Source organism: Amblyomma americanum, chromosome 2 (genome assembly GCF_052857255.1).
Source record: "Amblyomma americanum isolate KBUSLIRL-KWMA chromosome 2, ASM5285725v1, whole genome shotgun sequence".
NCBI lineage: Eukaryota > Metazoa > Arthropoda > Arachnida > Ixodida > Ixodidae > Amblyomma > Amblyomma americanum.
Window position 1 is genome coordinate 88,473,660 of NC_135498.1, and position 26,539 is coordinate 88,500,198.

Here is a 26,539-nt window from a genome sequence, read left to right on the forward strand (position 1 = left end):
GCTTACAACTGTCATTTTAAAACCAATATTGCGAATAAGTTTGTGAAAAAATAGTTTTCTTTCCTGTCGATAGGTGACAGAATAATCTGTTAAAAACATTTTTGAAGCGCAGAAACGGCATGAAGCGTTGCGTAAGAGAAAGTCCGTCATCTCAGGAGTCTGCATGAAGAGAGAAGATTAGGCGGAAACAAAAGGGAAAGGACGGGCTTTTCGCACTATCTCTCCCGCTTCGTGTGAGTGCGTGATTTGTCCCGCACTCCGTCTCTCCCCTTTCAATTTGCCCGCGTGCGCACTCCGACGCTGCGTGGTGCTGCTCTTTCCTTCCCCTCCGCCGTCTAGTGGTGAGCAAGTGCGAGCGTCGCGGGCCGTCGTCAAAAGGGCACTGTAGCTCGCTCAGCGTCGAGATCCGGCAGTAGCTCGTCAGCCTCCAGCGTCCCACGCCCCTTCCTCCGGCCGAACCTTCACAGAAGCCATGGCAGCAGCATTCCTCGGCAAGTGGAAGCTCAACGAGAGCGAGAACTTCGACGAGTTCCTCAAGCAGCTCGGTGAGATTTTTTTTTCCCCTCTCCTTTACGGATCACCTCTAATCTACCGCGTTCGTGCACACTCCCAACGAACTTCGAAAAATCGCGACCGGCGACTTGGTGCGCACTTTATTTTATTTTACCGGCCGCAATCGTCGATCACCGGCACCGCCACATTTCGAATAGCGGCGCTGCCCCCAAAAAATCACGCCACCTTGCATGCCGGCGTCTCACGTGGTCCTGGCTCGCGGGTGCCGGTGGGGCCATGCCGTGCTCGGCTGGGAAGCCGAATTTCGGCCATTCGGCTCCGAGCGCTCGCGCATGGCTTCGTTTCGGTTGCATCCACTTCCGCACGTCGTCGCCTGCGCGTAAAATCGCGTTGGTCATGCGTCTTTCTAAGCGGCTCTCTGTTGCCGGCGTTCGGCCGCGCTGCGTCTTTTCATCTTTCCATTCGCCGTCTTCGATGACGCGAGAGCCGGCGGTGGAAAGCGTGTCACGCGATCTCGCCGCTGCCGCCGCATCCATCGCATGTATCGACTTCCTAGGCGCTTGGCTGGCTCTCCTGAGGCTCATTGGTCGCGCTCGTTTGCCGGCGTTTGTGTTGCGCCGTCCGGAACGCTGGCGAGCTCCCTCGGCGTATTGTTCTCCGCCTCCAGGAAAGCTAGCAACGCAACAAAATTAGGCGCGAACCTGTTCCGCTCGCCCAAGCGAACCGTTCTCTTTTATATACCGGTTCTCTCGGTCATCTCGGGCACGCACGCTGTCTTTTCCCGGCACTTTCTCACCACGCCTTTGATGCGGCCACCCGTGACTGCCGGTTCGGAACGCTCCGCAGGGATCGCGTTCGCTTTCGAAAAAAAAAATAAATAAAACTGCTGTATAGCCACGGTGTAGTTCATTGGGGAGCGACCCGACCACATGAAATTACGCTATTCAAGCCCCTATCTGTTCGCAGCCCCCGATCCCCCACCCTCCTGTTAATTGCTGTAAGCTCTTTTTATGAGATCGAGGGTTAAAGATGTGGTTGTTGAGCATAACGGAATTATAAAGAGCATGGCGTCATGCACTCAGGGGCGTATCCAGACCTGTACTTTGCTGAGGTGGGGAGATCGGGAGCGGGGGATTGTACAGCTAAGGACAAGTATCTAACGAGTGCATATGCCTTGTTTTCACATGCTTCCCTTATCGGCTTCTTTCCTCGCTAGCCATGCAGACATCAGCAACTTGTACCACGTGCTGCGTTTTATTTCCCATCAGCTTGTAGGGAAAGCGTTGGAGGGGCGTTACGTGCTGCAACACTCGTGACTGCGCATGAGTACGGATTTGTACCAAACGCCCCATGATATTTTTTTTTAGTGGAAAGGGGGGATCACTCACTGCCGCTCCATGTAGATCTACGTCCTAACTCCCTCTCCGAACTGACGATGGCCGCCCGCGTCTGTACATTGAGAGGAGAGGCGTGTCGAGGCCCTGAAACGGACTTGCTTTGACCGCTCCTGTGTCCATTATGTTGGTCCCCGTGCAGTCAGTTGAGCCCGTCCTTTAAGAGCGAGAAGGTTCTGCCACATTGGCGTTTTAAATAACTGGCGACGTGCGAATCCCGGTATGTAAGGACATCCCAACGTGCGATAACGCTTGTGAAGTTCATCTTGAGGGTACGGAGCATCAGTCAACCACGGGCAGTTATTTGTTGCAGCGTGTGTTTTTTGAGTCGCGCGGCGCTGACTGCAGCGCTTTCAGCTTCCAACTGAGTCGTTACCGTCGCTCCATGTCGCCACTTGTGTGCGTGGCGTTTTATTTTCTGCGTGTCTTGACAGAACCATATCGGTGGAGATTTCAGAACCGAGGTGGGAGGCAAAACGAGTTTTCGTTTCGCGGTTTCTCGGATATGCGCGCAACGTCGTCGTGTGTAGGAAAAAAAAAGAACAAAAACATCCTCGAAGAATTGCGTACTCGGAGCCAGACATTTCCTCCGCGAAAAATCTGCGCTCGGAAGACATCTCTGGCGCTGCCGAGTGTCGAGCGTTGCGCCCGTTTCCAGTAACGTTTCCCTCTCTGGCGCAGCAAAACGCTACATGCAGTTAGCATTGCTCCGCTTATAGGCGTGACCGGCATTTGCGCTGGCACCATTTCTGTCTGGGAGAACGCGTTGCACTAGATGAGATGCATTTTTTTGTCACACGACGGCAAACGGGTATGACAGCGTTCTGTGTCAATTTCCCGTCTCCGTGCAACGCAGCATGATGTCAGACTACAGACGCAGTCTGGTCCCTGACCGGAGAAAGTGTATCCATCATCACCTTAGGGAAATGTTCGCGCTCTGAATTCCATCGACGGGTTTTGAACAGGTTTCGGAGAAGCAGCTCGCGTGGCCAGATTGCAAATGCAGGCCGTTCCGTATACGCCACGGTAGCGTTCGCTTGATGCGTGCGTTCCGTTTGGGATGAGCAGCGGTTCAGCAGGGCGCCGGTCGTACCGCGTAGGAAAAACTGGCGCCAGTTTTCGCAACGCCTTCCTGCGTGCGTTCACACTGCGAACGAGTCACCTAACGCTGATACGCTCGGCAGTGACATTGCGAATCCGTCTATGGCGCGACGCAGTTCCCTTGGTCACGCATGGAAGCAGGACTTAGTAATTGGCTAACGGCGCGACACATATATGTTTCCACTGACAGGCGGCGCCACTGTAGCGCAGATGTGTAACGACTTCCGCTATTCAGGCGCGTATTACGCACCAGCATGGGCTTGTGTAGGGCACGCATGTAATGCGAGTTCAAGATGACTGATGATCCCATAGCTTAGGCTGATAGAGCATATATGTCAAGAGCGGATACAAATGTGACAGGGGGCGCCATAGACGGGTCGGGTTCGCGGAGGAGGTTAGGAAGTTTGCGCGGATAAGGTGTCCTCAGCTGGCTTAGGAAAAGGGTTAATTGGAGGTCAGTGGGAATGTCTTTCTCCTAGCCGCCGCGGTGGCTCAGTGGTTATGGCGCTCGGCTGCTGACCCGAAAGACGTGGGTTCGATCCCGGCCACGGCGGTCGAATTTCGATGGAGGCAAAATTTTTGAGGCCCGTGTACTGTGCGATGTCGGTGCACGTTAAAGAACCCCTGTTGGTGGCAGCAATTTCCGGAGCCCTTCACTACGGCGTCCCTCATAGCCCGAGTCGTTTTGGGACGTTAAACCCCATAAACCATAGACCAGCTTTTCTCCTGGAATGGACGAAGTTAGGCAGATGATGATGATGCAGTGCGTTTTCGCTTAGTCGAGCTGACATGCTGACTACAGCAGCTGACAGGCTGAACAAACCGCACTGTCTTTGCCGTCTGTCACACTTGGCAGTGGGCGCGCTTCACTCACTCATTGCTGTGATGACCACCCTGTCATGGGTCATGGTCATGGATACGACTGCGCAACACTGCTCTCGGAGCCACCTTTAAAAACCACTCTGCCGCTGCTGAAAACGCGTCTTAGAAGTAATGGACCACGAAGCTACATTCGGGCAATGGCGTTATTTCTCGGACGTCATGAAAGGGCGTGCGACTGAACCTCCTTAAAACAAAATACCGGATTTAACGAAGAAAACTTGAATCCATTGTGTTGTCAATGCAGCTTTTGAACACGGTCAAATTTCTCCGCCAACTAGTGACGTCGTACTACACCATTCTTCTCCCAGCCGGTTACTTTGGCAGGCGTGTTCGCTTTTAAACGATACGCGAATCTGTTCTGCTTTCATTCGGCGCAGCAGCAGCCTCATTTGGTGCGACGCGACTTATCGTACTACAGTAGTTGGCACAGCGTCAACCTCATCGGTGTCGTAAATGCGCGAGTCGACGTCAGTGTCTCTTAACCTCCCGTCGCGCTCGTTTGCGCAGGAGTGCTGCATACTTGCCGCATGCGCGTCGGCAGAACGTGACTCACGAAACGCTCCCTCCTCTTCCTGGCATGCTCCGAAACTAAGCTTGCGTTGCCTTCAACTTTATCCAGTTACGTTCGACGAACTGCCGTTACCACATCGCTCGGTTTCGACACTGGCGTCCCTTGGAGGGGCAGAGCGTCTCGCCACCCCGCGGAGACTCGATTGAGCAAAAGCGGCCCATCAGACTCGTCACTCACCTTTCTCATCTATCGCGTCGGCTGCGCGCTCGTTCGCCCCATGACCCCGCGTGACCTCTCCCTTTGAACACCGACGGGGTCGTTGCCCCGCCGGGCGCCTTTCCCCTTGGGCGCGCGAGCCGGGTGCTGTCTGCCCTCCAGGTCTTGGTCTGTCGAGGGGGGGGGGGGGGGGCGGTAGCCGTAGCGCTGAAAGGCTGCTCACGGCCACCACCTGTCTCGTCTTCGGGCAAGGCGAAAGGGTGCCGCGGCGTCAATCGGCGCACGCTTCGTCCATCGCCTCCGACCTTCCTCTCTCGCTGGATGCGTGTGCAGGAAGCGCGCTTTCCGCGCCGACCTGCTCCCCACTCCCAGTCTGCGGCGTCGGGCGTACCCTCCTATCTGGCCCTGCGCCCTTTCCATCCGTTTTGAGCGCTGCGACGCAGGCAGGCAGCCGGAGGAGCCGTCCCATGAATGGCAGTGCCGTAACTTCCGACGACACGCTCGTGACGAGCGCGCGCTGGGGGCTGCGTACTCTCTCCGAATTCTTGCGGCAGTGTCTCGTGATTCTTTCGTACTCCATACGCGGACACTCCTCGCCCAGAGTCGCAGCATGCAGCGCCCCTTGACGTGCCCCCATTTTGTTTTTATTTTTGCCTGAGCGTCTGGAGCAGGCCTCTTCTATGTCTGCGACTGGCGAGGCACCAACGGGGTCCCCTTGTGCAACCGGGCACCACAGCGGACCCCCGCTGCCGCCGCCGCCTAATTGAGCAGAGGCGGAAACGCGAATTACACCAGCGCCGAGAGGCGCAGGCAGTCTCTCTCTTCCTCGGCTTGTATCTCTCTCGCGTTGGCTGACGAGGCGGCGGCCTGCGTACAGCCTGCGCGACGCCGGCTGTCTGCCCGGGATCTCTGACCTCCCTTTCCGCTTCCAGACTCCTCTCTAATGGTCCCTTCGCTTTGGCCACCACGCATGGGTAGAGCAGGAATTTTATAGTGGAACTTACGGTCGGCACAGTTTAATCCTGCCCGTTACGAAAACACCAAATGAAAAATCCGGACAGGCCCTCTGGTGGTTCGCGGATTGTGGCGCCGTCTACGAGCCGAGCGGGCAGCTGCTGGTGGCGCGTTCATCAGCTCTTGTTTTTTCACCACGTGCACGATTTGAGCAGCTTTGGATGATTCTTCCGAACACCGCAAGTTGCGCGACAATCTGCTAGCTAACTTACAAACTTTGGCCCAATCAGAATGCCGATACGTGGAACTAAGGTCCCTAGAAATATTGCTAGGGACCCTAGTGGAACCTAGGCGCAGTTACTCGGCTAGTGTGGCTGGAGGTATGATCAAAGAGGTCTGGCACAGAGGGCGCCCTTCGCGCTGAATGGCGTCGGCGCAGTAGATGCCGTCCCAGTGGGCTGGGCACTTGTCGGTGATCCTAGAAGGCAGGCCTCGCCCATGCGGCTCCTGGAGCGGGTGTTGCAATGGAACGGGAAAGGAAAGTCGCGCCTTTGTGGCTGTTTTCCTGTACGTCCGCGGCAGGTGTTTGAACTTGTGGCTGACAAATATGAGGTATACCACAGCGTTACGAAACCAATCTGATCCACGGCCCGAAGACGTGGCTGCGCGCAGACCTTGAATAGGACTTTGCGGTCACCGTCGTTGGGTTGAATTGGCTGAATACGTTTAACGTTCGAGCTATCGGGCGAGACCGGTTTTTATGCAGTGTCGCAACTGCTTCTCGCGCTTCGGTTCTAATTATCGCCGCCTTTTTCCTACTTTGTCTCGGCGCGCCGCATATTTCAAGCTTTTTTCTCTCTCTTTGCCCGGAGACTAACTTTGTCTGCGCCTTTACCTGGTGTCTGTTGCAAGTCCTGCTTTCAGTGCCTGGATGTATGGTTTACGTCAAGGCTGTAGGTTCGGGCCGATAACCTCGTGGTTAGCTGTCTTTTTTTTTTCACTATTTCAGCAGGGACAACTTGACAAGTATCAATACGTGAGCGAGTTGGTAGGTTTACTTCGATCTACACTGCTTGAGAAGTAACCAAGTTGCAGAGGAATGCGCTTCGCAGCGCGCATAAATTCTTCCCTTTTCCTTATTTCTGAGTCTAGCGCCAGCTATATCGACTAATTTTGAGCCGAAAAACTGGTTGTCGTTGTTGGCGTGGTCCGAATAATAATTGGTTTTGGCGGAAAGTAAATGGCGCAGTATCTGTCTCATATACCGTTGGACACCTGAACCGCGCCGTAAGGGAAGGGATAAAGGAGGGAGTGAAAGACGAAAGGAAGAAGAGGTGCCGTAGTGGAGGTCTGCGGTATAATTTCGACCATTTGGGGATCTTTAACGTCACTGACATCGCACAGCACACGGGCGCCTTAGCATTTTTCCTCCATAAAAACGCAGCCGCCACTGTCGGGTTCGAACCCGGGAACTCCGGATCAGTAGCCGAGCGCCCTAACCACTGAGCCACCGCGGCGGGTTGGCGTGGTCCGAAGTTCCGATATTTAGAATACGTGAACTTCTATGGGGGCGTTAGAGCTAAAGCTTGTCGCAGCTTGCTCATGCTAAGCGTTGCAGGAAGGAGCGGTTTAGTATCAGGTTAGCGAATGAAAGGAGTCGTGCCATAGCCAAAGAGGGCGTGGCGACCATGGCTGTGGCATAGGACAGGAACTGGATGTGGCGCCGGTAGTGAGCTCTCGCGATGTCGCTGGTTCGACCCGCGGTTGCGGCGAGCGTTTCGGTGGAGGTTTATCACGCACAAACGCTCGTGCACCGGGACTTCGGGATGATTTGCGATCGCCGTGATGATCGTTTTTCGAAGCTGTGCCTCTCACGTGGGACGAAATAACGGGCCCGTATAGCTGTCCCTCCCGGAGGAAGGCATCCATTTCGTCGGGTGCCAGTGACTATAGCTTTTCATGGCAACTTTAGGCCGGAAGTGCTGATTTAAGAGACTGCCATGCCCTCCTTCCCGTTTAATTTTTTTTTTGTGGTTCCCATGTCGAGCGGTGCAGCAAGCGGCAAAAATGTTTCGCTATGTAACTGCACATTCTGTTGTATGGTTCGACTGTCCCGGATCACACACGTCTGGCATTTACGATCCCTTTCCGGCGCAGCTGGCAGGCGATACTTCGCCGTTTCACGGCTTCCGCCCATTCAGGATTATCACTCGCCTAGCATGAGCTCCGCTTTATTCAGACAAGCCTGCGGCTGCGCAACGGTCGTTAGCGCGGGCGGATGTACATTGTCGTCGCCACGTGTGCCCACACATTATCGACATCCCTGCAGTGTCGCTGTATTGGTACCTTTGTGCTTTCAGACCGCATATCTGACCACCGGTCGCACAGTCACCTTTACTTCGCACCGCCACCAGGCCAACGCAAGGAGACTGTTAGGGGCCGGCTTTCAGCTTCTTGTGATAGCCCTTGTCGTAATCAGTGACGAATGTGGAACTTTTGGCAGCTGCGGCTTCAACTTTGAAGAACGCATGCGAGATGGTTGTGCAGAGCAAGTTTGCTCTGCCTGGAGACGGGAACGCGGACGCCAGGCGTTTGGTGGTTTAGTTGCGTTATTCTATATATAGTACAGCCTTTAAATATCGCGACGGCCAGCGGGCTTCTGAAATAGCTGTCGCGTCGCCGAAGATATTGAAGAACTGACAAAAAGGAGTGGCCGCGTGAGAAAAAGATATATGCAGCTGCACTTGTTCAGAGGTAACTGTCTTGGGGAAGAGAGGAATGTCTATAGGACATCTTTGCCATGCAGTAGTGGTCAGAGTGTGTGTGCGAATCGTAGTATTCTCACTTTCCCTACCGCCAGTCAACTTCTCCCCCCACTGCTTTAACCCTCACGCCCTCCCAATTCATCGCCTCCTCTTACACTTGAGCCTCGTTCTTCTCAACTACACCACGTGTTTGTTGCCTCTTCCATAAGTGCTCCGAGCTTCCCGGATTTCAGGCGTTTCTTCGTTGTTCCTACAGGGCTGGAGGGACTTGCGCGTGATGAGAGTACGCTTCATTTCCCTCTCTAGACTGTAGCGGCGAGGCGTTTCATCAAATATCGCCGCGATCGCTTGGCCCTCATTCATCCGACTCCAGCCTCGGAAATGTAGGACGCTGCCCTCGGCCCCGCGTGTACTAACGCGCTCAATATGAGTTGCAACGCGGCGTCATCGACCGGCGCTGGCTCCCTCGTCTACATCCTCCAACAATCGCTCGGAATTCTGGGAAGAACTGCCATTCCAGGAAACGACCGCACTCCCTCTCAGGAAACAGCTTAGTATAACTGAAATGCATTCTGTTTGACTGCGGTATTCTACTGCATCCCAACTACCATCGATAAGTTCGTTATATATTTCCTGTTATTGGCCCAATTAAGAATTCAAGACGAAATATTTGAAACTGAATTCAAATTAATGCAAGCGAATTCCGCATGAAATTGAATTCAGTTTCAAATATTTCGTCCAATTCTTAATTGGGCCAATAACAGGAAATATATAACGACCTTATCGATGGTCGTTGGGGTGCAGTAGAATACCGCAGTCAAACAGAATGCATTTCAGTTATACCAAGCTGTTTCCTGAGAGGGAGTGTGGTCGTTTCCTGGAATGGCAGTTCTTCCCAGAATTCCGAGCGATTGTTGGAGGATGCAGACGAGGGAGCCAGCTCCGGTCGATGACGCCGCGTTGCAACTCATATTGAGCGCGTTAAGGGGCGCTCACATTAGCGGGAAAACGCGCAACGCCGGGCGTTTCCCGCGTGCCGCTTCCCGCCCAAGCCGGTTTTTCTCCCGCGGACAGCCTGCTCTCCCGTCCCGCGGAGCGATGGGTTCGGTACCTATTTTTCCCGTGCCGGTGATTAAGGACAGCCAATGGGCGCCGACCGTGAACCGTGACGTCGGTCCCAGCTCAGTGACCCCTTCGGCGGCGGCGGAGGCTGCGCGCGTCCGGCCGGCCGGCCGGCCGGCCGGGGCACTCGGCGGCTGCTTTGCCAGGGCGACGGGAGGGGAGCTAGCAGGGTGCGCTTTCCAGTCTTCTCTAGTGTCACGTGACTATCCCCTTCTCTTTCTGCTCGTTCGGGTCCTCCCTCAGCGCCTCCTCTCTCCACATTCCAAGACAACCGCAGCGAGAAAACGCGCGTAGTGTGAGCGTCATTCCGAGGAGCTGCGAGGCAGCGTCGACGTTGACGCTGTGCCGGCGCGGGAAGCTTCCCGCCAGTGTGAGCGCGCCTTTAGTAAGTCACGCCGGAGCTCGGCGTCGTCTTCGTCGACTCTTCTCTGCAGCTGCGTCGCTGCCGCTCTAGCAGCAGCACCAAAAATCGTGGCGGGAGCAAGCACCGTTCGCGCGCACACACGCATACGCATTTCGTCGCGTACTCTCCTTTCCCCAGTTTTGCCCCCCCCCCCCCCCCCCCCCTTCATGTTGCGCAGCTGCAGCGCGGCCAGTCTTAGTTCTTCTGTTCCGCCGGTAGGCGTCCATACCGGCTGTCTGTCTGTCTTATTTTTTTCCCCACCGCGACAAGTGCCAGACGCACCTGGCCTGACTCTTCGGCAGCTGCTGTTTGTTACGCCGGGCCTTTGGCCCCGGCGCGCGAAAGGGCGGCGTTAATGGCAATCTGCGTCGCTCTTTTAGCTACGTACTCCATCTCACGAGTTGGTTGGAGCGCTGTGAAGGCTGCGGCGATCTGAACCGACCAGGACGGCGTGCCCTGCGAAACATGTTCCTACTGTCCCTTACCCCCGCCACTGGTGGCTCCATCCATTGGATGGAAAGAGCACCACTGTCCAGCTGCAATCCTCCGCAGTGCGGTGTTCGTGCGGACTGGTTCTGCAACTTCAACCAGAGTATGAAACGCTCGCTGTACTTTCAAAACACCATCCACGAACTAGCTTTTCAATTACTGCAACGGCGTTTTGAAAAAAAGAAATGTCACGACACTGCTCAAATATTTTGAGGGACTATTTGTTGTCTTCCTCGGCCCTGATCGGACGACAGAGCTCTACCTTTCACAGTGCTGCGAACAACTTTTGAGATGAAGTTTAAGTGCGCCTTCTTCTGTTTCGTTTTTTATTTCAAATTGCGGTTCCTCCTTGGCATGCGCGCACAGCCTTTTGCACTCGACGTCGTTCGCTTTCTGCGTGCACTGAACGCAAATATGCCTATACAAAAAAAAAAGTAATGATGTAAAAAAGGGTGAGCTGTCCTTTAGCGCACTCCCTTTTATAAAAGGGTGTGCGCTAGACGACAGCTTACTTCCTTTTTACTCCGTTATGCTTGGAGTGTAGCTGTCTTCAGCCTGCCAGCGTGACGTCAACAGTTAACGCCACGTAGACCCCGGAACGACAGCTCCCTTGCGGAGTGGGCTCGGTATATAGCTGTCGTTTACAGCCACCTGGGAGAGGGCGGAAGATCTGTTTCTCACTTTCTGTCCTCGTTTGCGCTGTCGTATTTCGCTTTTTTCCCCCTCCCCATTCAGAGCAGCAGCAGCAGCAGGCAGGCCACACTGACCAAACCAGCGCCACGCGAATTTAGTCCTTTCCGCGATACTTCGCGAACTCTACGAAGTTGTTGCCTTATATTGGCTATAGGCGACCGTCAATCAGCGTGACGTTTTCGACGTCAACTCCCGCTGCGCGGCGTATATATAGGGCCACGTTCCCGTATACAATCTGTATCAATTTCACCGCCGTTCTGTGTGTCTCAGACACGCGAACCCGTTTCGAAATAGCCGTTTCGCAACGCTCGGCGCGCAATTCACAAAGGCTCGCCGCCTTGCTGTTCCGCTGGCCTTAACGTAGACGGACATTGTCCAATTAATCACTGAAGTTCATTATTCGTCTTTTGTCTAGCAGCACAGTTTTATTGGAATCCCCTGTTTCGTATCGTGTTGCTTCCCGTGCGACAGCTGCCCCCACCCCACTTCCGTGCTCTGATATCGGACCATGTACTGCAGCGCACCCAAGCTCTCCCTTAATTCGCTTGTAAGCTCGTGCATCTTCGGTAGTAGATGCGCCTCCGTTACTTCTGAATCGTTTCTTTTATTAGACACGCTGTCTAGCCACTCTTTCAGTTCCTTCACCCATTTTAGGAACATTTTATCGCGAACTATACTGACACCATGCACGCAGCAAGCACAGCTGTACAACGCAACAACGTACGCGCGGCGGTCTAAATAATAATTGTTTTTTTTGGGGGGGGGAGGAAATGGCGCAGTATCTGTCTCATATATCTTTGGACACCTGAACCGCGCCGTAAGGGAAGGGGTAAAGGAGGGAGTGAAAGAAGAAAGGAAGAAAGGGGTGCCGTAGTGGAGGGCTCCGGAATAATTTCGACCACCTGGGGTACGTTCTTTAACGTGCACTGACATCGCACAGCACACGGGCGCCTTAGAGTTTTCCCTCCATAAAAACGGTCTTGAAATTTATTTTCTCAAGGACACTCTCCGCTCGTTTTACGTCCCGTACCAGGCGCGTGCCTAATCCGACAAACTCGCGCGAACTGATCTACGCTACCTTGTACGCGTCTGTCCTTAGCCTGCGGCGTCAGCGTCTAGTTACACATTACTGCGGCAGTTGTTGGAAGCTGGAGCGTGCCTTTCGTTTGAGGACTGCATTGGGCGCAGTGCAGCTCGTTGTCTTTACTCTTCACTCGGGCTGCCTTCCTTGCAACCGGTCTCACCTCGAACAGCCGCAACGCGACCGTTCACCGCACTGACCGCCGTACTGTTCCGTTCTGGAACTTCTTAATGACGTACCAGTACGTCAGCGTTCAAAGAGTGGAGCTTTGCTCTCTGCGCTTGACGGACTCGCGAAACTTCTACTGGAGAAATAAAATGAAAATTGGAAAATTAGTTTTCGAGGAAAATAAATGGCGCGGTAACTGTCTCACATCTCGGCGGACACCCGAACCGCGCCGTAAGGAAAGGGAGGAAGGTGGGAGTGAAATAAGAAAGGAACAAAGAGGTGCAGCACTGGAGGACACGGGAATAATTTCGACCACCTGGGGTACGTTCTTTAACGTGCACTGTCATCTCACAGCACACGGGCGCCTTTTTCGCTTCGCCTCCATCGAAACTCGGCCGCCGCGGCCGCGTTCGAACCCGGGAGCTCCGGCCCAGCGGCCTACCGAGTCAATAGAGAACAGCAGAAAACGTTTTCCAGAAATGTACACGAGCCATCTTACAGCACACCAGCTTTTGAAGTCATCATGCAATGTTTAGTTTTTATTGTTTTATCCTTTTTTTAGTGAGGCAGTTTTAGTTTTTATCTCTTATCAACGGCTAACACTTTAAATCGCGTTCAACGTCATTACCAGCATCAGCCTGTCCTCCAGTGCCAAGATCACGGCTAAACCGTGGCACCTTGCAAAAGTAAGGGTGAAAATCAGGCTACTGGGCTAGCAGTCCACCCCCACGTCTTCTCCTTTTATTGTTTTTAGACTCCTGGAACTGCGCATCAGTGTCTGTAAATAGTAGATTTCTTTACAAGCAACACCTCCATGGTATTGCCTCATTAACACCGAATGCACGAAGTATTTGGTCAAGATGTCCTTGCTGCATTAAAATTACACAATCGATTCGGTACCGTAGGGCTCTGCGTTTCCAACGCTACAGGTCGGGCATGCATCCAGGGTAGTCACTGCACAGGTTTTGCCGTAGCAGTAGTAGACACACGCTCGTAAGCAAGCCCCGACGCGGCGTCTGTTTGCAGCACTGTTGGCGTCGGCGGCATTGCATGAACGGCTGACTGCGCACACAATGCTCATTGTCCTCTGTCTCTGCATTGCCCGCTTGTGAGCGACGCCCCGCCCCCCCCCCCCCCCCCCCCCTTTCTCCGCCTCTCGACTGGTTACTGTGCCTGTCAGCAGTAAACACACTCACCTGGCCGCCGTCTACCCCTTCCCTTCTGGGGTATGCAAGGGACTCGCACTATAGTGAAATAATTTCCCGGTACTACTTGATACAGTCGCCCATCTGATGTTCGGTCGTGCACCAGTTGATGCTTTGGTGAGCAACCTCGAGTATACGGGGGTATCGTGAATTACGGTTGCACATCGTTATGATGAAGCGATTTGTACCGAAATGATGGATATAGCGAAGGAATGACGATTCCCCCTTGGAAAGCTCTGTCAACACGGGCTATAACGAAACTACGGCTATAACGAAGTATTCGCCGTACCCCTTCAACTTCGTTATAGCGAGGTTCAACTGTGTATATACCTGTGAATCGAAACGTTCAGCGGGATGAGAAAATGAGGTGTTCCTTAATTTTCGGTCGTTCGTGTTTCACAGCCGTCTAGGTTGCACGAGCGGAGCTGTTTCGCTCGACCGCGTGTCGCCGACGCTGAGGCCTCTTCAGCCTCCTTTTCCGCGTTCTTCATAGACCTGCAGCTCTTTCGTCTCTGCTTCCGCCGAGGGTTCAGATTTCAGTGTGGCAGATTATAGCCACCTTCCCCCAATCTTAACGCCTTGTCCTGGTTGTCTGATAACTGTCGGGAAACAAGAGCTTTTTCCTCCTGAAGGCGCTTCTATTTACTTTCACTTTCCAGCACTCCAGCGTATCACGGAGGCTGCACGTGAACCCTCACTGCTCTGTTCACGTGGCTGTGATAACTAGCGGCCTCCGCACCCGGGCGCAGAGCAAGCGCTGTGCTGCGCAAGGTTCGGCGGACGTGTTTGAAAGCACTCGACAGTCGGGTTACACGCTTGCCCGCTGCACTGGCTCAGCGGCTATGGTGTGCGTGGTTGTGGGTTCGATCCGGCTGCATCGGCCGAATTTTAATGGCGGCGCAACAATGACACCCATTGACGTCACAGTTCCGGGGTCACGTGTTCACGTTGTGATCCATTACTTATTAATAGCAGACGCAATTCGCTCTCATATCTCGTCTTTGCAGCTTCTTACGTGACCGGCAGAAAATCCACCTGCAGCTGTGCGCTGCAGTCGCTGGATTTCCCTACACGAGGCACCCCCGTCGCGAGCCCTTCCGATCGGGGCTCTGCCGCTTAGTCGCGCGCGCCCTTCGTACATACCCGTATATAGTGTTTTCGTTCGGCGCTGTTTGCCAGCGTTCGTTAATTATAGCGGAGCCGAAGCAGCTGCGCCGGCTTTGTGCAGCTGCGCGCTGTCGACTGTTCTCTTTTCTTTTTTTTTTTTTTGCGCTGCTCTTGCGCTGTCGCGGTGTTGTTCGCCGGATGTGGCGCATGCTGTCGCGTGGCGTGCTCTGTGGGGTCTGGGCGTTATTAAACGGGCCTTGGGTGTCGCCGGTACAGCGTGCGATAGCGTATCAACGACCTCGCTTTTCCTGTGCTCATCATCGGCGCCACAATGGCGTCCCTGCCTCGCTTGGAGAACAGTTTTGCAAACGAGGAAACTCCAGTTCGTGTCCCGTCGAGCGTGCGTGTGTGCACCTGCAGTTCTTAAATGCCGCCCCCCCCCCCCCCCCCCCCCCCCATTGTGCCGTCTGCGTGATTTCCGGGGCCCAGGCTTGTTTGTTTCGTCGCTTTCACTCTTTCTCGGTTTCTCATGAATAAATTACCTTATAGGGCCTTGGCATGCTTCTTAACCATCCTCGAAGGGAGTCACGTCGAAGCGCAAGCACACTCGAAGAGAGTGCTAGTGGGAGTAAATTCCAATTTTCATAGTGGGAGTAAATTCCAATTTTCAAACAGTTTGCGTGCGCCTGTCCTCAGACCGACGCATGCCGGGTCCGTGATAGCGGTAGCGCACTCTCTATTGTTAGAGTAAGCACATTGCAAGAACACTCTCGGCGTGATAAACAAAGAAAAAGTTACACTAGTTAAAATCGCTGAAGGCTGTTCGGTTTCGAATGGGGGGTGGTGGATGGTAGGGGGGCTGACGTAGTCCGTTTAGGGACACTTCTGTGCAGTTACCCCTGTATTCCGATGTTCCTTTTTTTTTTTTTCATCAGTGAGGCGTCATATTCGTCGCCAGGTCTGTCTTGTACATCCGTTCTGCAGTGCTGGCCCTGCTATTGCAACGCTTCTTTACAAGATGGCTGCGCATCCTGTCCATTTGAGCCTCGTGCTATAGTTAGACGGACCAGTCAGTGCACCGTCCGGCTTTGTGCGTAATGTGCTACCTATAGCGCGCTTCAGATTCACCCGCATCAAACGACACCGGTGCACCTCCTTGCTGCGCACTCTGGACTGCGTCCCCACGGAGTGCACGTGTACCCGCAGCGGCCACGCGGAGGCCCTGTTAGCAACGTCCTTTCGCATCCGGTGGACTTGTCCTTTCCCGTGCGACCGGAGGCGGTCGGACAGCCACGGGCTCCTTCCGTTCGGCGCCGGCTCTTTTCTCGTCACGCGCCTGCTGCTACGGGAGACGATCGCGACTCCCCTACGCCGACGCCTCCCCTTTCTTTTCTGGAAGCGCGTACGTGAGCCGTCCTGCATGCCGCTGCCGTCACCGCCGCAAGCACGTGCTTCGAGCCCAGAATCCGGCGGCGGCAGAGATATTCGGTTACTCCGCGGCGAGAGTGAGGGGCAGCTCCAAAGTGCGCCTCGGCGACGTGCTCGCGTCCCCTTATCGGGGAGGAGGTGGTTCCCCGTCTCGTCGCCTCCGTGGCCTTCGCGCCGCATGCTGATGAGCGGCGGCACGAGCTGTTTGTCTTGTCCGGAGGCGGGGGAGGATGTACACAGGAGCACGCGCTGATAGCGAGATACTCCGGCTTCCATGTTTGCTCTTCCCGTTGTCACCTCTCCTCCCTTCTCCTGCTTCGCGAGACGCTCTATCTTTGGCCGCGGAGATTAGCGGTTCGCGCTGTGTTTTTGCTGCCGACGGCGCTGGTCCTGCGGTTGTTGCCTTCTCTTTTGCTGTCCGCCATCTGAGTCAAGTGGCCGAGCTGCTCCGGAGAACTGAGATACTGGACTTTTATTTTCGGCTGTCGTGAAGCGCGGAACGTCCTTCTTTTATCATTTGCTTCGCAAACATGGGGGTGGGGAGGGATGTACCCGCGGCTTCCATTGCGGCGGTCATACTGCAAAGACTCGTTGCCATGAAGCCCCATTACGCCTTAACTTTAACTAGAGTTGAGCCTCGTTATAACGAAGTTGAAGGGGCCTCTTCGTTGTAGCCGTAGCTTCATTATAGCCCGTGTTTAGAGGTTCCAAGGGGAACAGTCATTCCTTCGTTATATCCATTATTTTGTTATAAACAGTTTCGTTGTAACGAGGTTACATGCTTACGTCGTGCTCGTTGGCCTGCTCGAACATATTGAGCAGCGTTTTTCTTAGCACTGCAAGAACCTCGGTGGAAAGCCATGGTCGGTGTGCTGGTTCAGTGACTGGTCTGGCATTCATTCGGTAGCGCCTGCGGAGAATGTCTGAGTGACCACGTGTAGGCGCTATCATTATTAAGGGTGCACCTCATGTAGCCCTCGACAGCCGACTTTTCCCGCTGTACATGTGTCTTCATAACGTGACAGCTGTGACGGGAAGGGGGGGGGGGGGGGGGGGGGGGGGGGGGGGGGGCTTATGCGACTCGTGCTGCCCACAACTGCGGAACATGTTGGACTCCGTGTCGCTCGTTTTCCGAACATCTGCACTCTGGAGATTAGTTATATTTTTGTATGCCTTAATTCGAACTAATTATAATGTAGGGATAGCTCAGTTCTGTTTAGAACGCACGTGGCCTCTGTGGCTGCGGTTTGCGCGCCTTCAGACAAGTCTGTCACAGCGGCGAATGCCGGTTTGGGTACAAAGTGAACGAGACTTGCCACGAAAAAAGGAAAGCTAGCGTAATGTATTAACTCTCTCACCATGCGACGTTATGTCAAGCGGCTACTTTTTCTTTATTGTAAAATGGTCGTTTTCCTCCGGTTTTTTTCCGCGTATATATGAATAGCGCCCCGGAACACGTGGCTACTTTTTCTTTATTTTGCAATGGTTGTTTTCCTCCGTCTTTTTTTCCACGTATATATGAATAGCGCCCCGGAACACGTGGCGTGTTCAGAGCAAAACAAAACAGAAATCATGATGGAGGGACTGCCGCACTGTGGCGCCCGCTTTGGTGGCAAAGTTAACGGCCGGTGTTAGAGGCGGATCCTGGGTGTGGGATGAGCTTGTCCATTCGGCCCCGATTGCGGACTCGCTTCGAAGCGCCTTTGTGCGCTGACTCATTCCTTTGTGCACGCAAAGGGAAGCCGATTGGCATCGGGAGCGACCCACAAAAACCCCACCGACCTGCCATATCTTCCGTTACTTTACGTCTTCGAATGATAGCTTCTGAAACGTTTTCAGGACATCGTCTGAACTGGGAATTAAGGTGACCTTGGGGCGGTGATTAAACTTAACGTAGACACCATTTTCATGAAACATTTTCTTGTGTATGCGGTTACAGATCAGTACGAGAGTTGTTAGACAGGAACTCGGGTTAACCTGTCCATTCGTGCGTACGTTGGTGCCCGCGGTGGGACACAGAAGAGAGAGGTGGGACGGCAGTGGCTTTCAATAAACGGCGTGTTCCAATATGTCTAGGGCGAGAACGCATTTGCCCAGCCAAGGACGGGTGATGAGGTTACCCGACCTCTTTTACAACTTTTAATGTTAGCCATTTATAAATCTTGCTTTTGCTCTTCATACTGGGTAGAAGGAAATACCTTTTCAAGCTTTCTACACCGCCATAAGATTTTATCTGTAAAAATCTGCATAAAACAATTCCTGATACCTTGAGCTTGGCATATGATAGCCTTGGTTGCTTATGCGCCATTAAACACAACACAACACGCATATAACTCTTCCGTCCCACTCTCAGTAACATGGCGGGCTGAAAACTTCGCTCATGCATGCCAAAGTGGCTCGTGGAGCCAGTCTTGTGAGGTGTGTGGCAACTGTGTAGTGAGCATTCGTAATTGACTGATTTTGTTTTCCCTTCTTGCTCCTTGGCCAGGCGTGGGGCTGGCGTGGCGCAAGCTGGGCCAAACGTCCAAGCCGACTGTTGAGATCAAGGCCGAGGGCGACGACTGGTCCATCAAGACCCCACACCATGCTCAAGACGACCGAGCTCAAGTTCACGCTCGGCAAGGAGTTCGAGGAGGACCGCATGGACGGGACCAAGGTCAAGGTGCGCGACCCCTTCCTCCGGCTCTGGCTAGGGACGGTGCGAAGCCCATTGGGCGCCGAAAGCACAGCGGAGAGACTCTCCGCGCACCACAAGTGGCATATTGGATACATTTAGCGTAGCGCGTACCGCCACTGCACGCGCGCTGATTGGCCCTGATGCGGCAGACGTACGCGCTGTTGACGGGAACGTGGCGCCATCTGTCGCCCTCGGGGTGATTTGAGCATGCTCATTGGCGGCTCGTGTGTAAACTGGAAGCGGTAGCGGTACGCGCTATGCTAAATGTATCTATTACTTCGCAAGATGACAAGCGAGGAACGGCAGTGACTCTTGGAAGTGTGCTTGTCTTGACACAATGTTAGCCGCATTGGGCCGAAGTATTTCGTCACAGGCTGCGGTCGCAGGGTGGACAGCTTGTAAATGGATTCTCCCACAGTGCATCAGACTTGCTTCAATTTTTTGAGGCGTAAGAACAGAGAAGGCACCTCTGTCCGCGCATATACCTTCAAAAGTCTGCGCACCGGTGCTCATTTTCCTGATCTGTGGAAGCTGCTGTCCAGACTATAAAAGATAACACATCATTGCCTCAGGCTCCGGGAACTCGCTTCTGTCGAAATCGTGCAGTTTATCGTGTCCTGCTCTTAGCTTGGAACAAGAATACCGACGTCTGGACAAGGGTAGCCAGTTTTTGTTCATTTATCTCTTCTTCCCTCCTGGCCTAACTGGGCTCTTTCCTCATTCTCATTCAAGTTCTCATTCTCGCCAGACATTAAGACAGCTCGGAAGAGTGACGGATCGGGCTAGTTAGTTCGCGTCTACGTCATTTCCGGAAGCGCTGCAATCAACACTGACAGACAGCCGAGGACGAGCGCTCCTTCTCGTCTCTCTCTTTGTGTCCGTGTTGATTGCAGCGCTTCCGGAAACTGAGGCAGTAGACACCGTTAGCACACCGTGTGTCGTGTTGCACCGTTATCGGAGTACCGGGATCACGCGCGCTGTCAGTGCGCATGCGCAGACAGGCTTGAGGGCGCCAGGTGGCGCCATGTATCCGGAAGCTGTAGGGTGCTAGGCAGCTGCGCGCGCGCCTGCCGCATCGGGACCAATCAGCGCGTGCTCGCTGGCAGTGGGCGGGCTCCCGTTACTCCATAAGTGGTAACGGTAGCACGGCTTGCTAAAGGGTCCATAGTATCTGTGCAGCAGTCGGGTGAAAGCGCGGGTTCCGCAGCGTAAGGCTTGCGCCGCTGTTGGGCTCCACTCGCGAATGCCAGTATTTCTGGCCGCGGCTCGTCCTGGCCGTCGGGCGCTGCGCTGCGTATTTATAGCGCTTCCCGAATCACTGCGCAGGTGCACGACTGCGCGGCGCACTGCGAGTGTGTCCGCCGGCGAGTTAAATGACCCCCCCCCCCCCCCCTCCCTCAGAGTTTCTTGATCCGAGAGTCGGCCGGGATGGCCAGCGTTGTTCGAGCTCGTTTCTTGCCCAAAGCGCTGCGCGATCATCTAAAAAGCGCTTCACAGTGGTGCGTTTTAAGACTAATTAGCCGCATCAGCGGCGAAGTTGCGACGGAACGTTTGAAGAGATGGGTAGCGCTCGCTGTTTCGCCTGAAAATGTATGTGTATTTTCTGATTCTTCTAGCTTTACGAAACCGTCGCTTTCCCAGTGCTCTGCTGATCGTTCATTACGAATATTACTTTCGTTGACGAGAGCTCTGTATAGATGCGGTGCAGCAGATGATCTGAGTAGCCGTGTTATTACAGTTTAACCTTGCATATAGGTTCCCGCCTTTTCGAGGACTGCGATATTGTTTGCTGATGTTCATCACTATGGTGACGTCTGTAGCCTCTTTGAAGGTCCAAACGAAAGTTCTTTAAAGAAATGGTCAGTTTTTCCACACTTGTTTTTCTTCTGATCTCAGTTCTTAAAGGCCACAAGATTTGGAGATTGTTGGAACAGGGACAGTGCAGGCCGTGGAAAGAGTGAACAAACGCAGCTGTTTTCGTTTGGGTCGCTTATCTCTGCAGTGCGCATGCGCCAGCAGTAACCGTTGAGGACTGTGCGAGTTCCATTTGCTTTTATGGCACTTGTGCAGGGTCGTGCACTTCCGAAGAAAGCGGAGAAGCTCGTAATGGTGTTAATTTGCGGCCCGACAGCGCGTCAGACGAGTGTGACGTCCACATTGTTCCACACGTGCGAATATCGCGAAAACCGTGGCAGCTCGCCCACACTGTCCGCGTCTGCTCGTTATAGTTCGCCAGTAGCATTCAACATGGAGCACATTCGTGACTGCCGGAGAACCACGGGACTAAAGGAAAGCACGGCTACAAACGTATATACGTGCACCACCTGACGTATGTTACGCTTCAGCGAGCTTAATCTCTGTTTCTATACTTTGCTATACATCTCTATGCTCTGCCTATCGCTACAGGCGGACGGGGCCTGTCAGCATCTCTTCTCGGTATCTCTTCCTGCCTCCGTCAATTCCTTCGTCGTCCGTCTTGTATCTCCCGCGGCATTGCCCGGGGCAAAAGAGGCGACTGCCATGATCGGCCGCTTTCATGGCAACTCCTTCGCTCTAGTGGCGCAGTCTTTATTAAATTTTAGCGACTGCCGGCCATCGATGTCCACTCCGGACAAAGGCCGCAACTGTTTGGCGGCGCACGTGGTCATCTGGAGTCTGTGCGTAAATGGTCGTTGCGTGCGCTCGCCCGCGTCGGTCGCGGGACAGCGCAATCGTCCGTGGCCTCGTTGGCTCGGGACGCGCGGCAAATGCCGATGGTCAGCACTTTCCTCCGCGCCGGCTGCCTCGTGGCCCGTTGATTTCTTTTGTTTTCCGCCCCCTCGGCCGCTTCCTGTGTATCGAATGTTTTTTTCCTGCCGGCTGCGATATTCCGCTGCAAAAAATGCCGAAAGCCTTGCCTAGCTGTGACTTGAGTTTCGCGGGAACTGGCGCTGTGCACAAGAAGTCAGACCCATAGGCGTGCGTAGGATTTTACATTTGGGGGAGCAAAGTTTCGCCGCAGCGCACATATAACGAATGGCTGTAAAAAAAATTATTCCGATGGGATTGAATTGCACAATTTACAAAATGTTATTCAGCGTTAGTTTCTGCTTCCATGTGCAACATCGGCAGAGGAAGGCAGTCCCTGCGCCGCTGACGCGTAAGTGTAACAACGCGCTTCCGACGGAATTTCCATTCTCTCTAAACCACCGAAAATATGCGACACATCTTTTTTTTTGTTAACTGCAACAGAGAACCTGAAAATAGTGCCTCAAAGTGACCCGGCAAGTGGACAGTTTTTGGAACGCAACATCACGTGTCCTTGGCCGCCAGTATCGTCAAAAAACCTCCATGGCACTGTAAACGATGACGGCACAGGCCAGACAGAGTAAAGGTATTGGCAGGCTTGGTGCCTGTTACATGATTATGGGTGGCGGCCAACCCCCCCCCCCCCCCCTTTCACCCCTTCCACCGTGCGCACGCCTATGGTCAGTCCATTGAAAACGTACGATACAGCTGTGCGGAACTCAGTGTGTTTTAATTTTTTTTAGACGTTCATACTGCGCTGTTTTACTGTCGGTGTCGTCTTTGTTGGGGGGACACTGGGGGCATTCTCCGCTACTCGCGTGTTGGTTGCCGCGTGGCTAAGTGCCGTCGAGGTGCACCTCTCGAAAAGTGATCGACACAAAGTCCGCTGCTATCGGCAGCGTCCGGTACTCGTGAGAGCCGTTCCGTCATGCGCTCATTCCCCACTCCCGCCGAGTGTGGAAAACCTCGCCGTGTTAAGTCTCGTCTTTAAGTTTGACGAGCGGAAATGGGATTCAATGAAGCCACAAGCACTGGAAAGAGAGTGGGTGGTGAACAAGCGCCGCTAATGACTCGCGCATCCCATGTCCCCCTTTTTATCGAGCGCTGATGCCATGAGCTGGCGCTGTCTTCCTTCCTCTGTCTGCAGCTACTGTCTTCTCTCTCTCCTCGTCGTCGTTATGTCATCGTCCCTTCGACCCGCGTGTTCGGGCGCAGTTACTCATCGGGGCTCTTGTCCCCCTCGCGACGGCTGTCGGCGCCGCCGCGTCTGGGCCGAACACAATGGTCGCACCCTATTCTCCACGACTCGCCCTTTGAACCTCAATCTGTGGCGGGTCTCGCCCTTGCGCAATTTTTTGCTCGGCTGACGTGTACGCGGCAGGGGCGCGGTAGCAACTTTGTCCTGGAATGTCTGACCCCCCTCCCCCTGCCCTTTTTCTTCCTTCTTTGTGTGCGCTGGGCGCCTTCTTTCCGAGCTGTTGGAGTGGGGGAGCCCGCCTCCAGCTGAACGCTGTTGTTGCAGCTGGATGAAGGAATGTGCCACTGGAAAGCTACCCGCCCAGAACTGTGCTTCTGCGACCGATAGAAGGCGGCAGAAAAAAATCTCATCGGTGGGCGGTTTCGTTGGCTTTGTCGCGGCCCCAGCTCCATATCTGTTCCGGGAAGACGCTGCACTCGCCAATCTGGGGTCACCGCCAGTGCTTGCGTACGGTGTGTGCACTGGGCGGTGGTCAAGTTGACACGCCGCGTTTTCTTGTTCTTTTTTTTACCTTTTCATCTCGAATCGGTTATGCGCCCCCGCAGAAACTGCAACTACTTCATGTGTCGACGGCGACTTTCCGCTTCTTATCGTCGCGCGGACTTTCCCTTTTATTTTTTTTTCTTGACCTCCCGTTATCGGCGCTGACGAGTGCTCGGTAACGTCGACACTTGTTTAAGGTGCCTGTAATGCACTCCTTGGCCGGTACGAGCGTCGCTCTTCGGAAGCGCCAGTTAGTAGCGATAACCGGGCCGATATCCCTCGTCCCCGGATGGGCAACCGGTGAAAGTAGCTGCCGGCCAGGACTTCGCCTTATCGCCACTCGAGTGTGCCAGTTTTTGTCACTGAGAGCGCTTTCTTCGAGACGGCTACGCAATCGGAATTCCACTTGTACCGAAGGTCGCCGTTGTACGCCCCCCCCCCCCCCCCCCCTTCCGGCGACGTTGTCTCTGCACATGAACCCGTAGCGTTGCCAGCAGGATCGTGAAAACCTTCGCCCCTCTTTAATCTATCTGTGAGTGAGGTGCACATTTGTAGTCTGGCCTGTGGCTCCCGTTTCCCAGCTGTCGAGGCTCTCTGCGCAAGGGGCTTACTTTGCCAGGGCACATTCGCGAGCTGGCCTTAAACCATGACAAATTATCCCTTCTCCGGTTCTCAGGTGCGATCCCCGAATCGGTAGCGCCGCTCTTTGATGGATGCGGAGTGCGAAAATCCTCGTCTGCTGAAGATGACCTAATTCCAGCCCTCCATTGCTATGGATCATGCACAGCGTATCTCTGCCACGTAACAGTTTGCTCGTTAACGTCACCTATCGCTGCTGCTCTCGCCAAAACCATACCCGCAGGTTCTTGGACCTTCCTTTGAGACACCTGTACGTGCCTAACCGCCTCCAGCACCACGTGCAGGGTCTTAAGCCTGTTTCACATGCAAGCGAAAACGCTCGCGATTTCTGCCGCCGCGACTAAAAAATCTGCTCCGAGCAGTCTCGGCGGGTCGAGCGGCAAGAGCGACAAGGTTCCTACGAGCTGACAGATTTTCGGCGCGACGTGCCGCTCAATCGCTCAACTCGCTTTGTCGCTTGCATGTGAAACAGTCTTTATGGTGGGCGCCACTCGCTGTGACGGCGACCGCTTGAACCGCTTGCCGTGGAGTGCGTACGGCGGCTCTTGAATTGGAGTGGACAGTTCGTTCTCCCTCCTTGATAGCGAAAGAGCGCGCGATCAACGGCCGCTGCTGCCGATAAAATGACGCCGCTCGACTTTCTGCTTCTACCGGACGCCGTCGCGTCTCCGCGCCCCCTCGGCGACGAACGGAAGCGAGGGTCTACACCAAAGCGAAGGTGAACCCTCGCAGGGACAGGTATGCGGCGGTAGGCGATAATAGCTGCTTCTCTCAGTATCCGCCGTCAGCACAATGGCCATTGTTTAACTGCACACTCCGCCATCCCGGGCGCCTGTCTGTAGGGTGTGTGTGTGTGTGTGACGCCCCTTTCACGGGCGCTCTTAATCTGTCATCGTCGCAGCGACCCTCCTGCAATTGTCTTTGCTTTCCACTCGCCTTTCGGGTTGTTTTGCCGCTTCTGCGTACACTCGAGTGGTTAATCGCCCCCCTTGTCGATCATTGCGTTCATTCGCGGGAGGTTCTCGAGCAGTCGGGGCAGTGTACGGTGATAACGAGTCTGCTTTCACGTGCTTGCTTCCTTGCCCTTTTTGTCGTTGCGAGTGTGCGCGGCTCAGCGTCTATCTGAGATGTGCTTACTAGCCACGGGGCCGTAAGACGGCCGCCTTGCAATCTCTGCGTCCTTTTCTCCTCGTAAAGGGCCTCTGGCGACCTTCACTTACTGGAGCCCCGCTCCCTTTTGTCTTTGTTCGATATGGAGTATCGCCCGCAGGCTGGTTGGTATAATATTACGATTCCTTCCCGAATCTACGACGTTTTTGGATTTCCCGGTTCGCGTAAATCGGAGCGAAATGTTTCTCCTTCTAGAGGGCAATAGTAAAGTGTGCAACTTTTGAGGAAAGTCGGTGTCGAACCCGCTACCTCTCGATTTGCCCAAACAGCGCTCTAAACTACGGACCACCAAGCGACCTCTAAGCGCATAGTTTCGTAAAGAGCTATAGCAGCATGCTAGTGCACCCTTGCTGCCACTATGACTCTGCGTTACTGACAGCTGAAAGTAAAAGTCGTACGTGTCTGTGACTCATTGCTGACGTACCATAGCGTGCGCGCTACCCTGGCCGTGACTGACGTGTCTAGGTTACACCACTGCTAGAGAGCATTTGCCCACGATTTAGTTTCCTCAAGCGATTTCCCTGTAGCGCTTGTGTAGCGACACGTGCTCATTTCTTTCCTCCTCCTTTCACCCCTTGCAGTCTCTAGTGACGCTGGATGACGCAAGCTCGTCCAGAAGCAGTTCGGTGACAAGGAGGTCACCATTGTCCGGGAGGTCCAAGGATGGCCAGCTCCACGTGGTAAGGGGCCTTCGAACGCTCCCCGCTGGGAGTTGTAGCGGCTACTCTTGCATTCCAGCATGACACTTTCTGAAGGGACGCTGCAGGCTTCGATCATGGGCTTCATACAAGCGAACGTAGTAATTTGACCGCAGCATGCGTACGCTAATTTTTACGAGGCCATAAAGTAGAATTAAACAACAGTTGTGATGAAATGCCAGATAGAACTATCTGTCAATAGTAAGTCAAGTTTGATCAGGAAAACAATCCAGCGTGAAAGAATTTAACTAATGCTCTGTATTTTCCATTGCAAACTTGCGACGGTATCACCTGATTTCTTAGCTTCTTTAAGGCTACAGTTCACAAGAAGGTCCGTACAAGTTTGCCTAGAGACTCTTTTGCTGAAGCCCTAGATGCATTCTTCTAGCAGACTCGTAGCTCCCGCGGCCTTCTAACTAAGCCTCTGGGAACAGCTTACTCATTTACCACAATGTTTTCTTCTCTGCTCATCGCTTCCCTTATTCTCTTCTCTCCCCCTTTCTGTTCAGACGTGCTCCCTGGAAGGCGTCACCGCCCTCCGCAAGTACCTGAAGGAGTGAGCATGGATCTCCTCGATCTTTGAGCCGCGGTTCCGGGGCGCGGAGGCCTTGGCCACTGTTCCTAGACCAGGCACCGTGCCTCCGGCTCCCCTGCGGTCCGCGGTGGGCTTCCACCCGCGAGGATTCCAGCTGGGGTCCACGGGCGAAGTCTCTTCGCGCCCTGTGGTGTCCCAGCACGTTCTCTCTCGCAAGCTCCGTTTTTTTTTTTGTGCCCAAAGACTGTCCGTGTGTGTGC

General features: G+C 54.1%; 1 protein-coding gene across 1 annotated transcript; it reads left to right on the forward strand.

The window, feature by feature from the left end:
- Positions 1-331: 331 nt before the first annotated feature.
- Positions 332-26,539, forward strand: fabp (fatty acid binding protein). The gene is given in 7 exon segments (XM_077654871.1): positions 332-545; positions 18,521-18,609; positions 18,611-18,694; positions 25,628-25,646; positions 25,649-25,704; positions 25,706-25,726; positions 26,254-26,539. Coding segments are annotated over 7 exon segments (393 nt in total). The 5' UTR covers positions 332-472; the 3' UTR covers positions 26,305-26,539.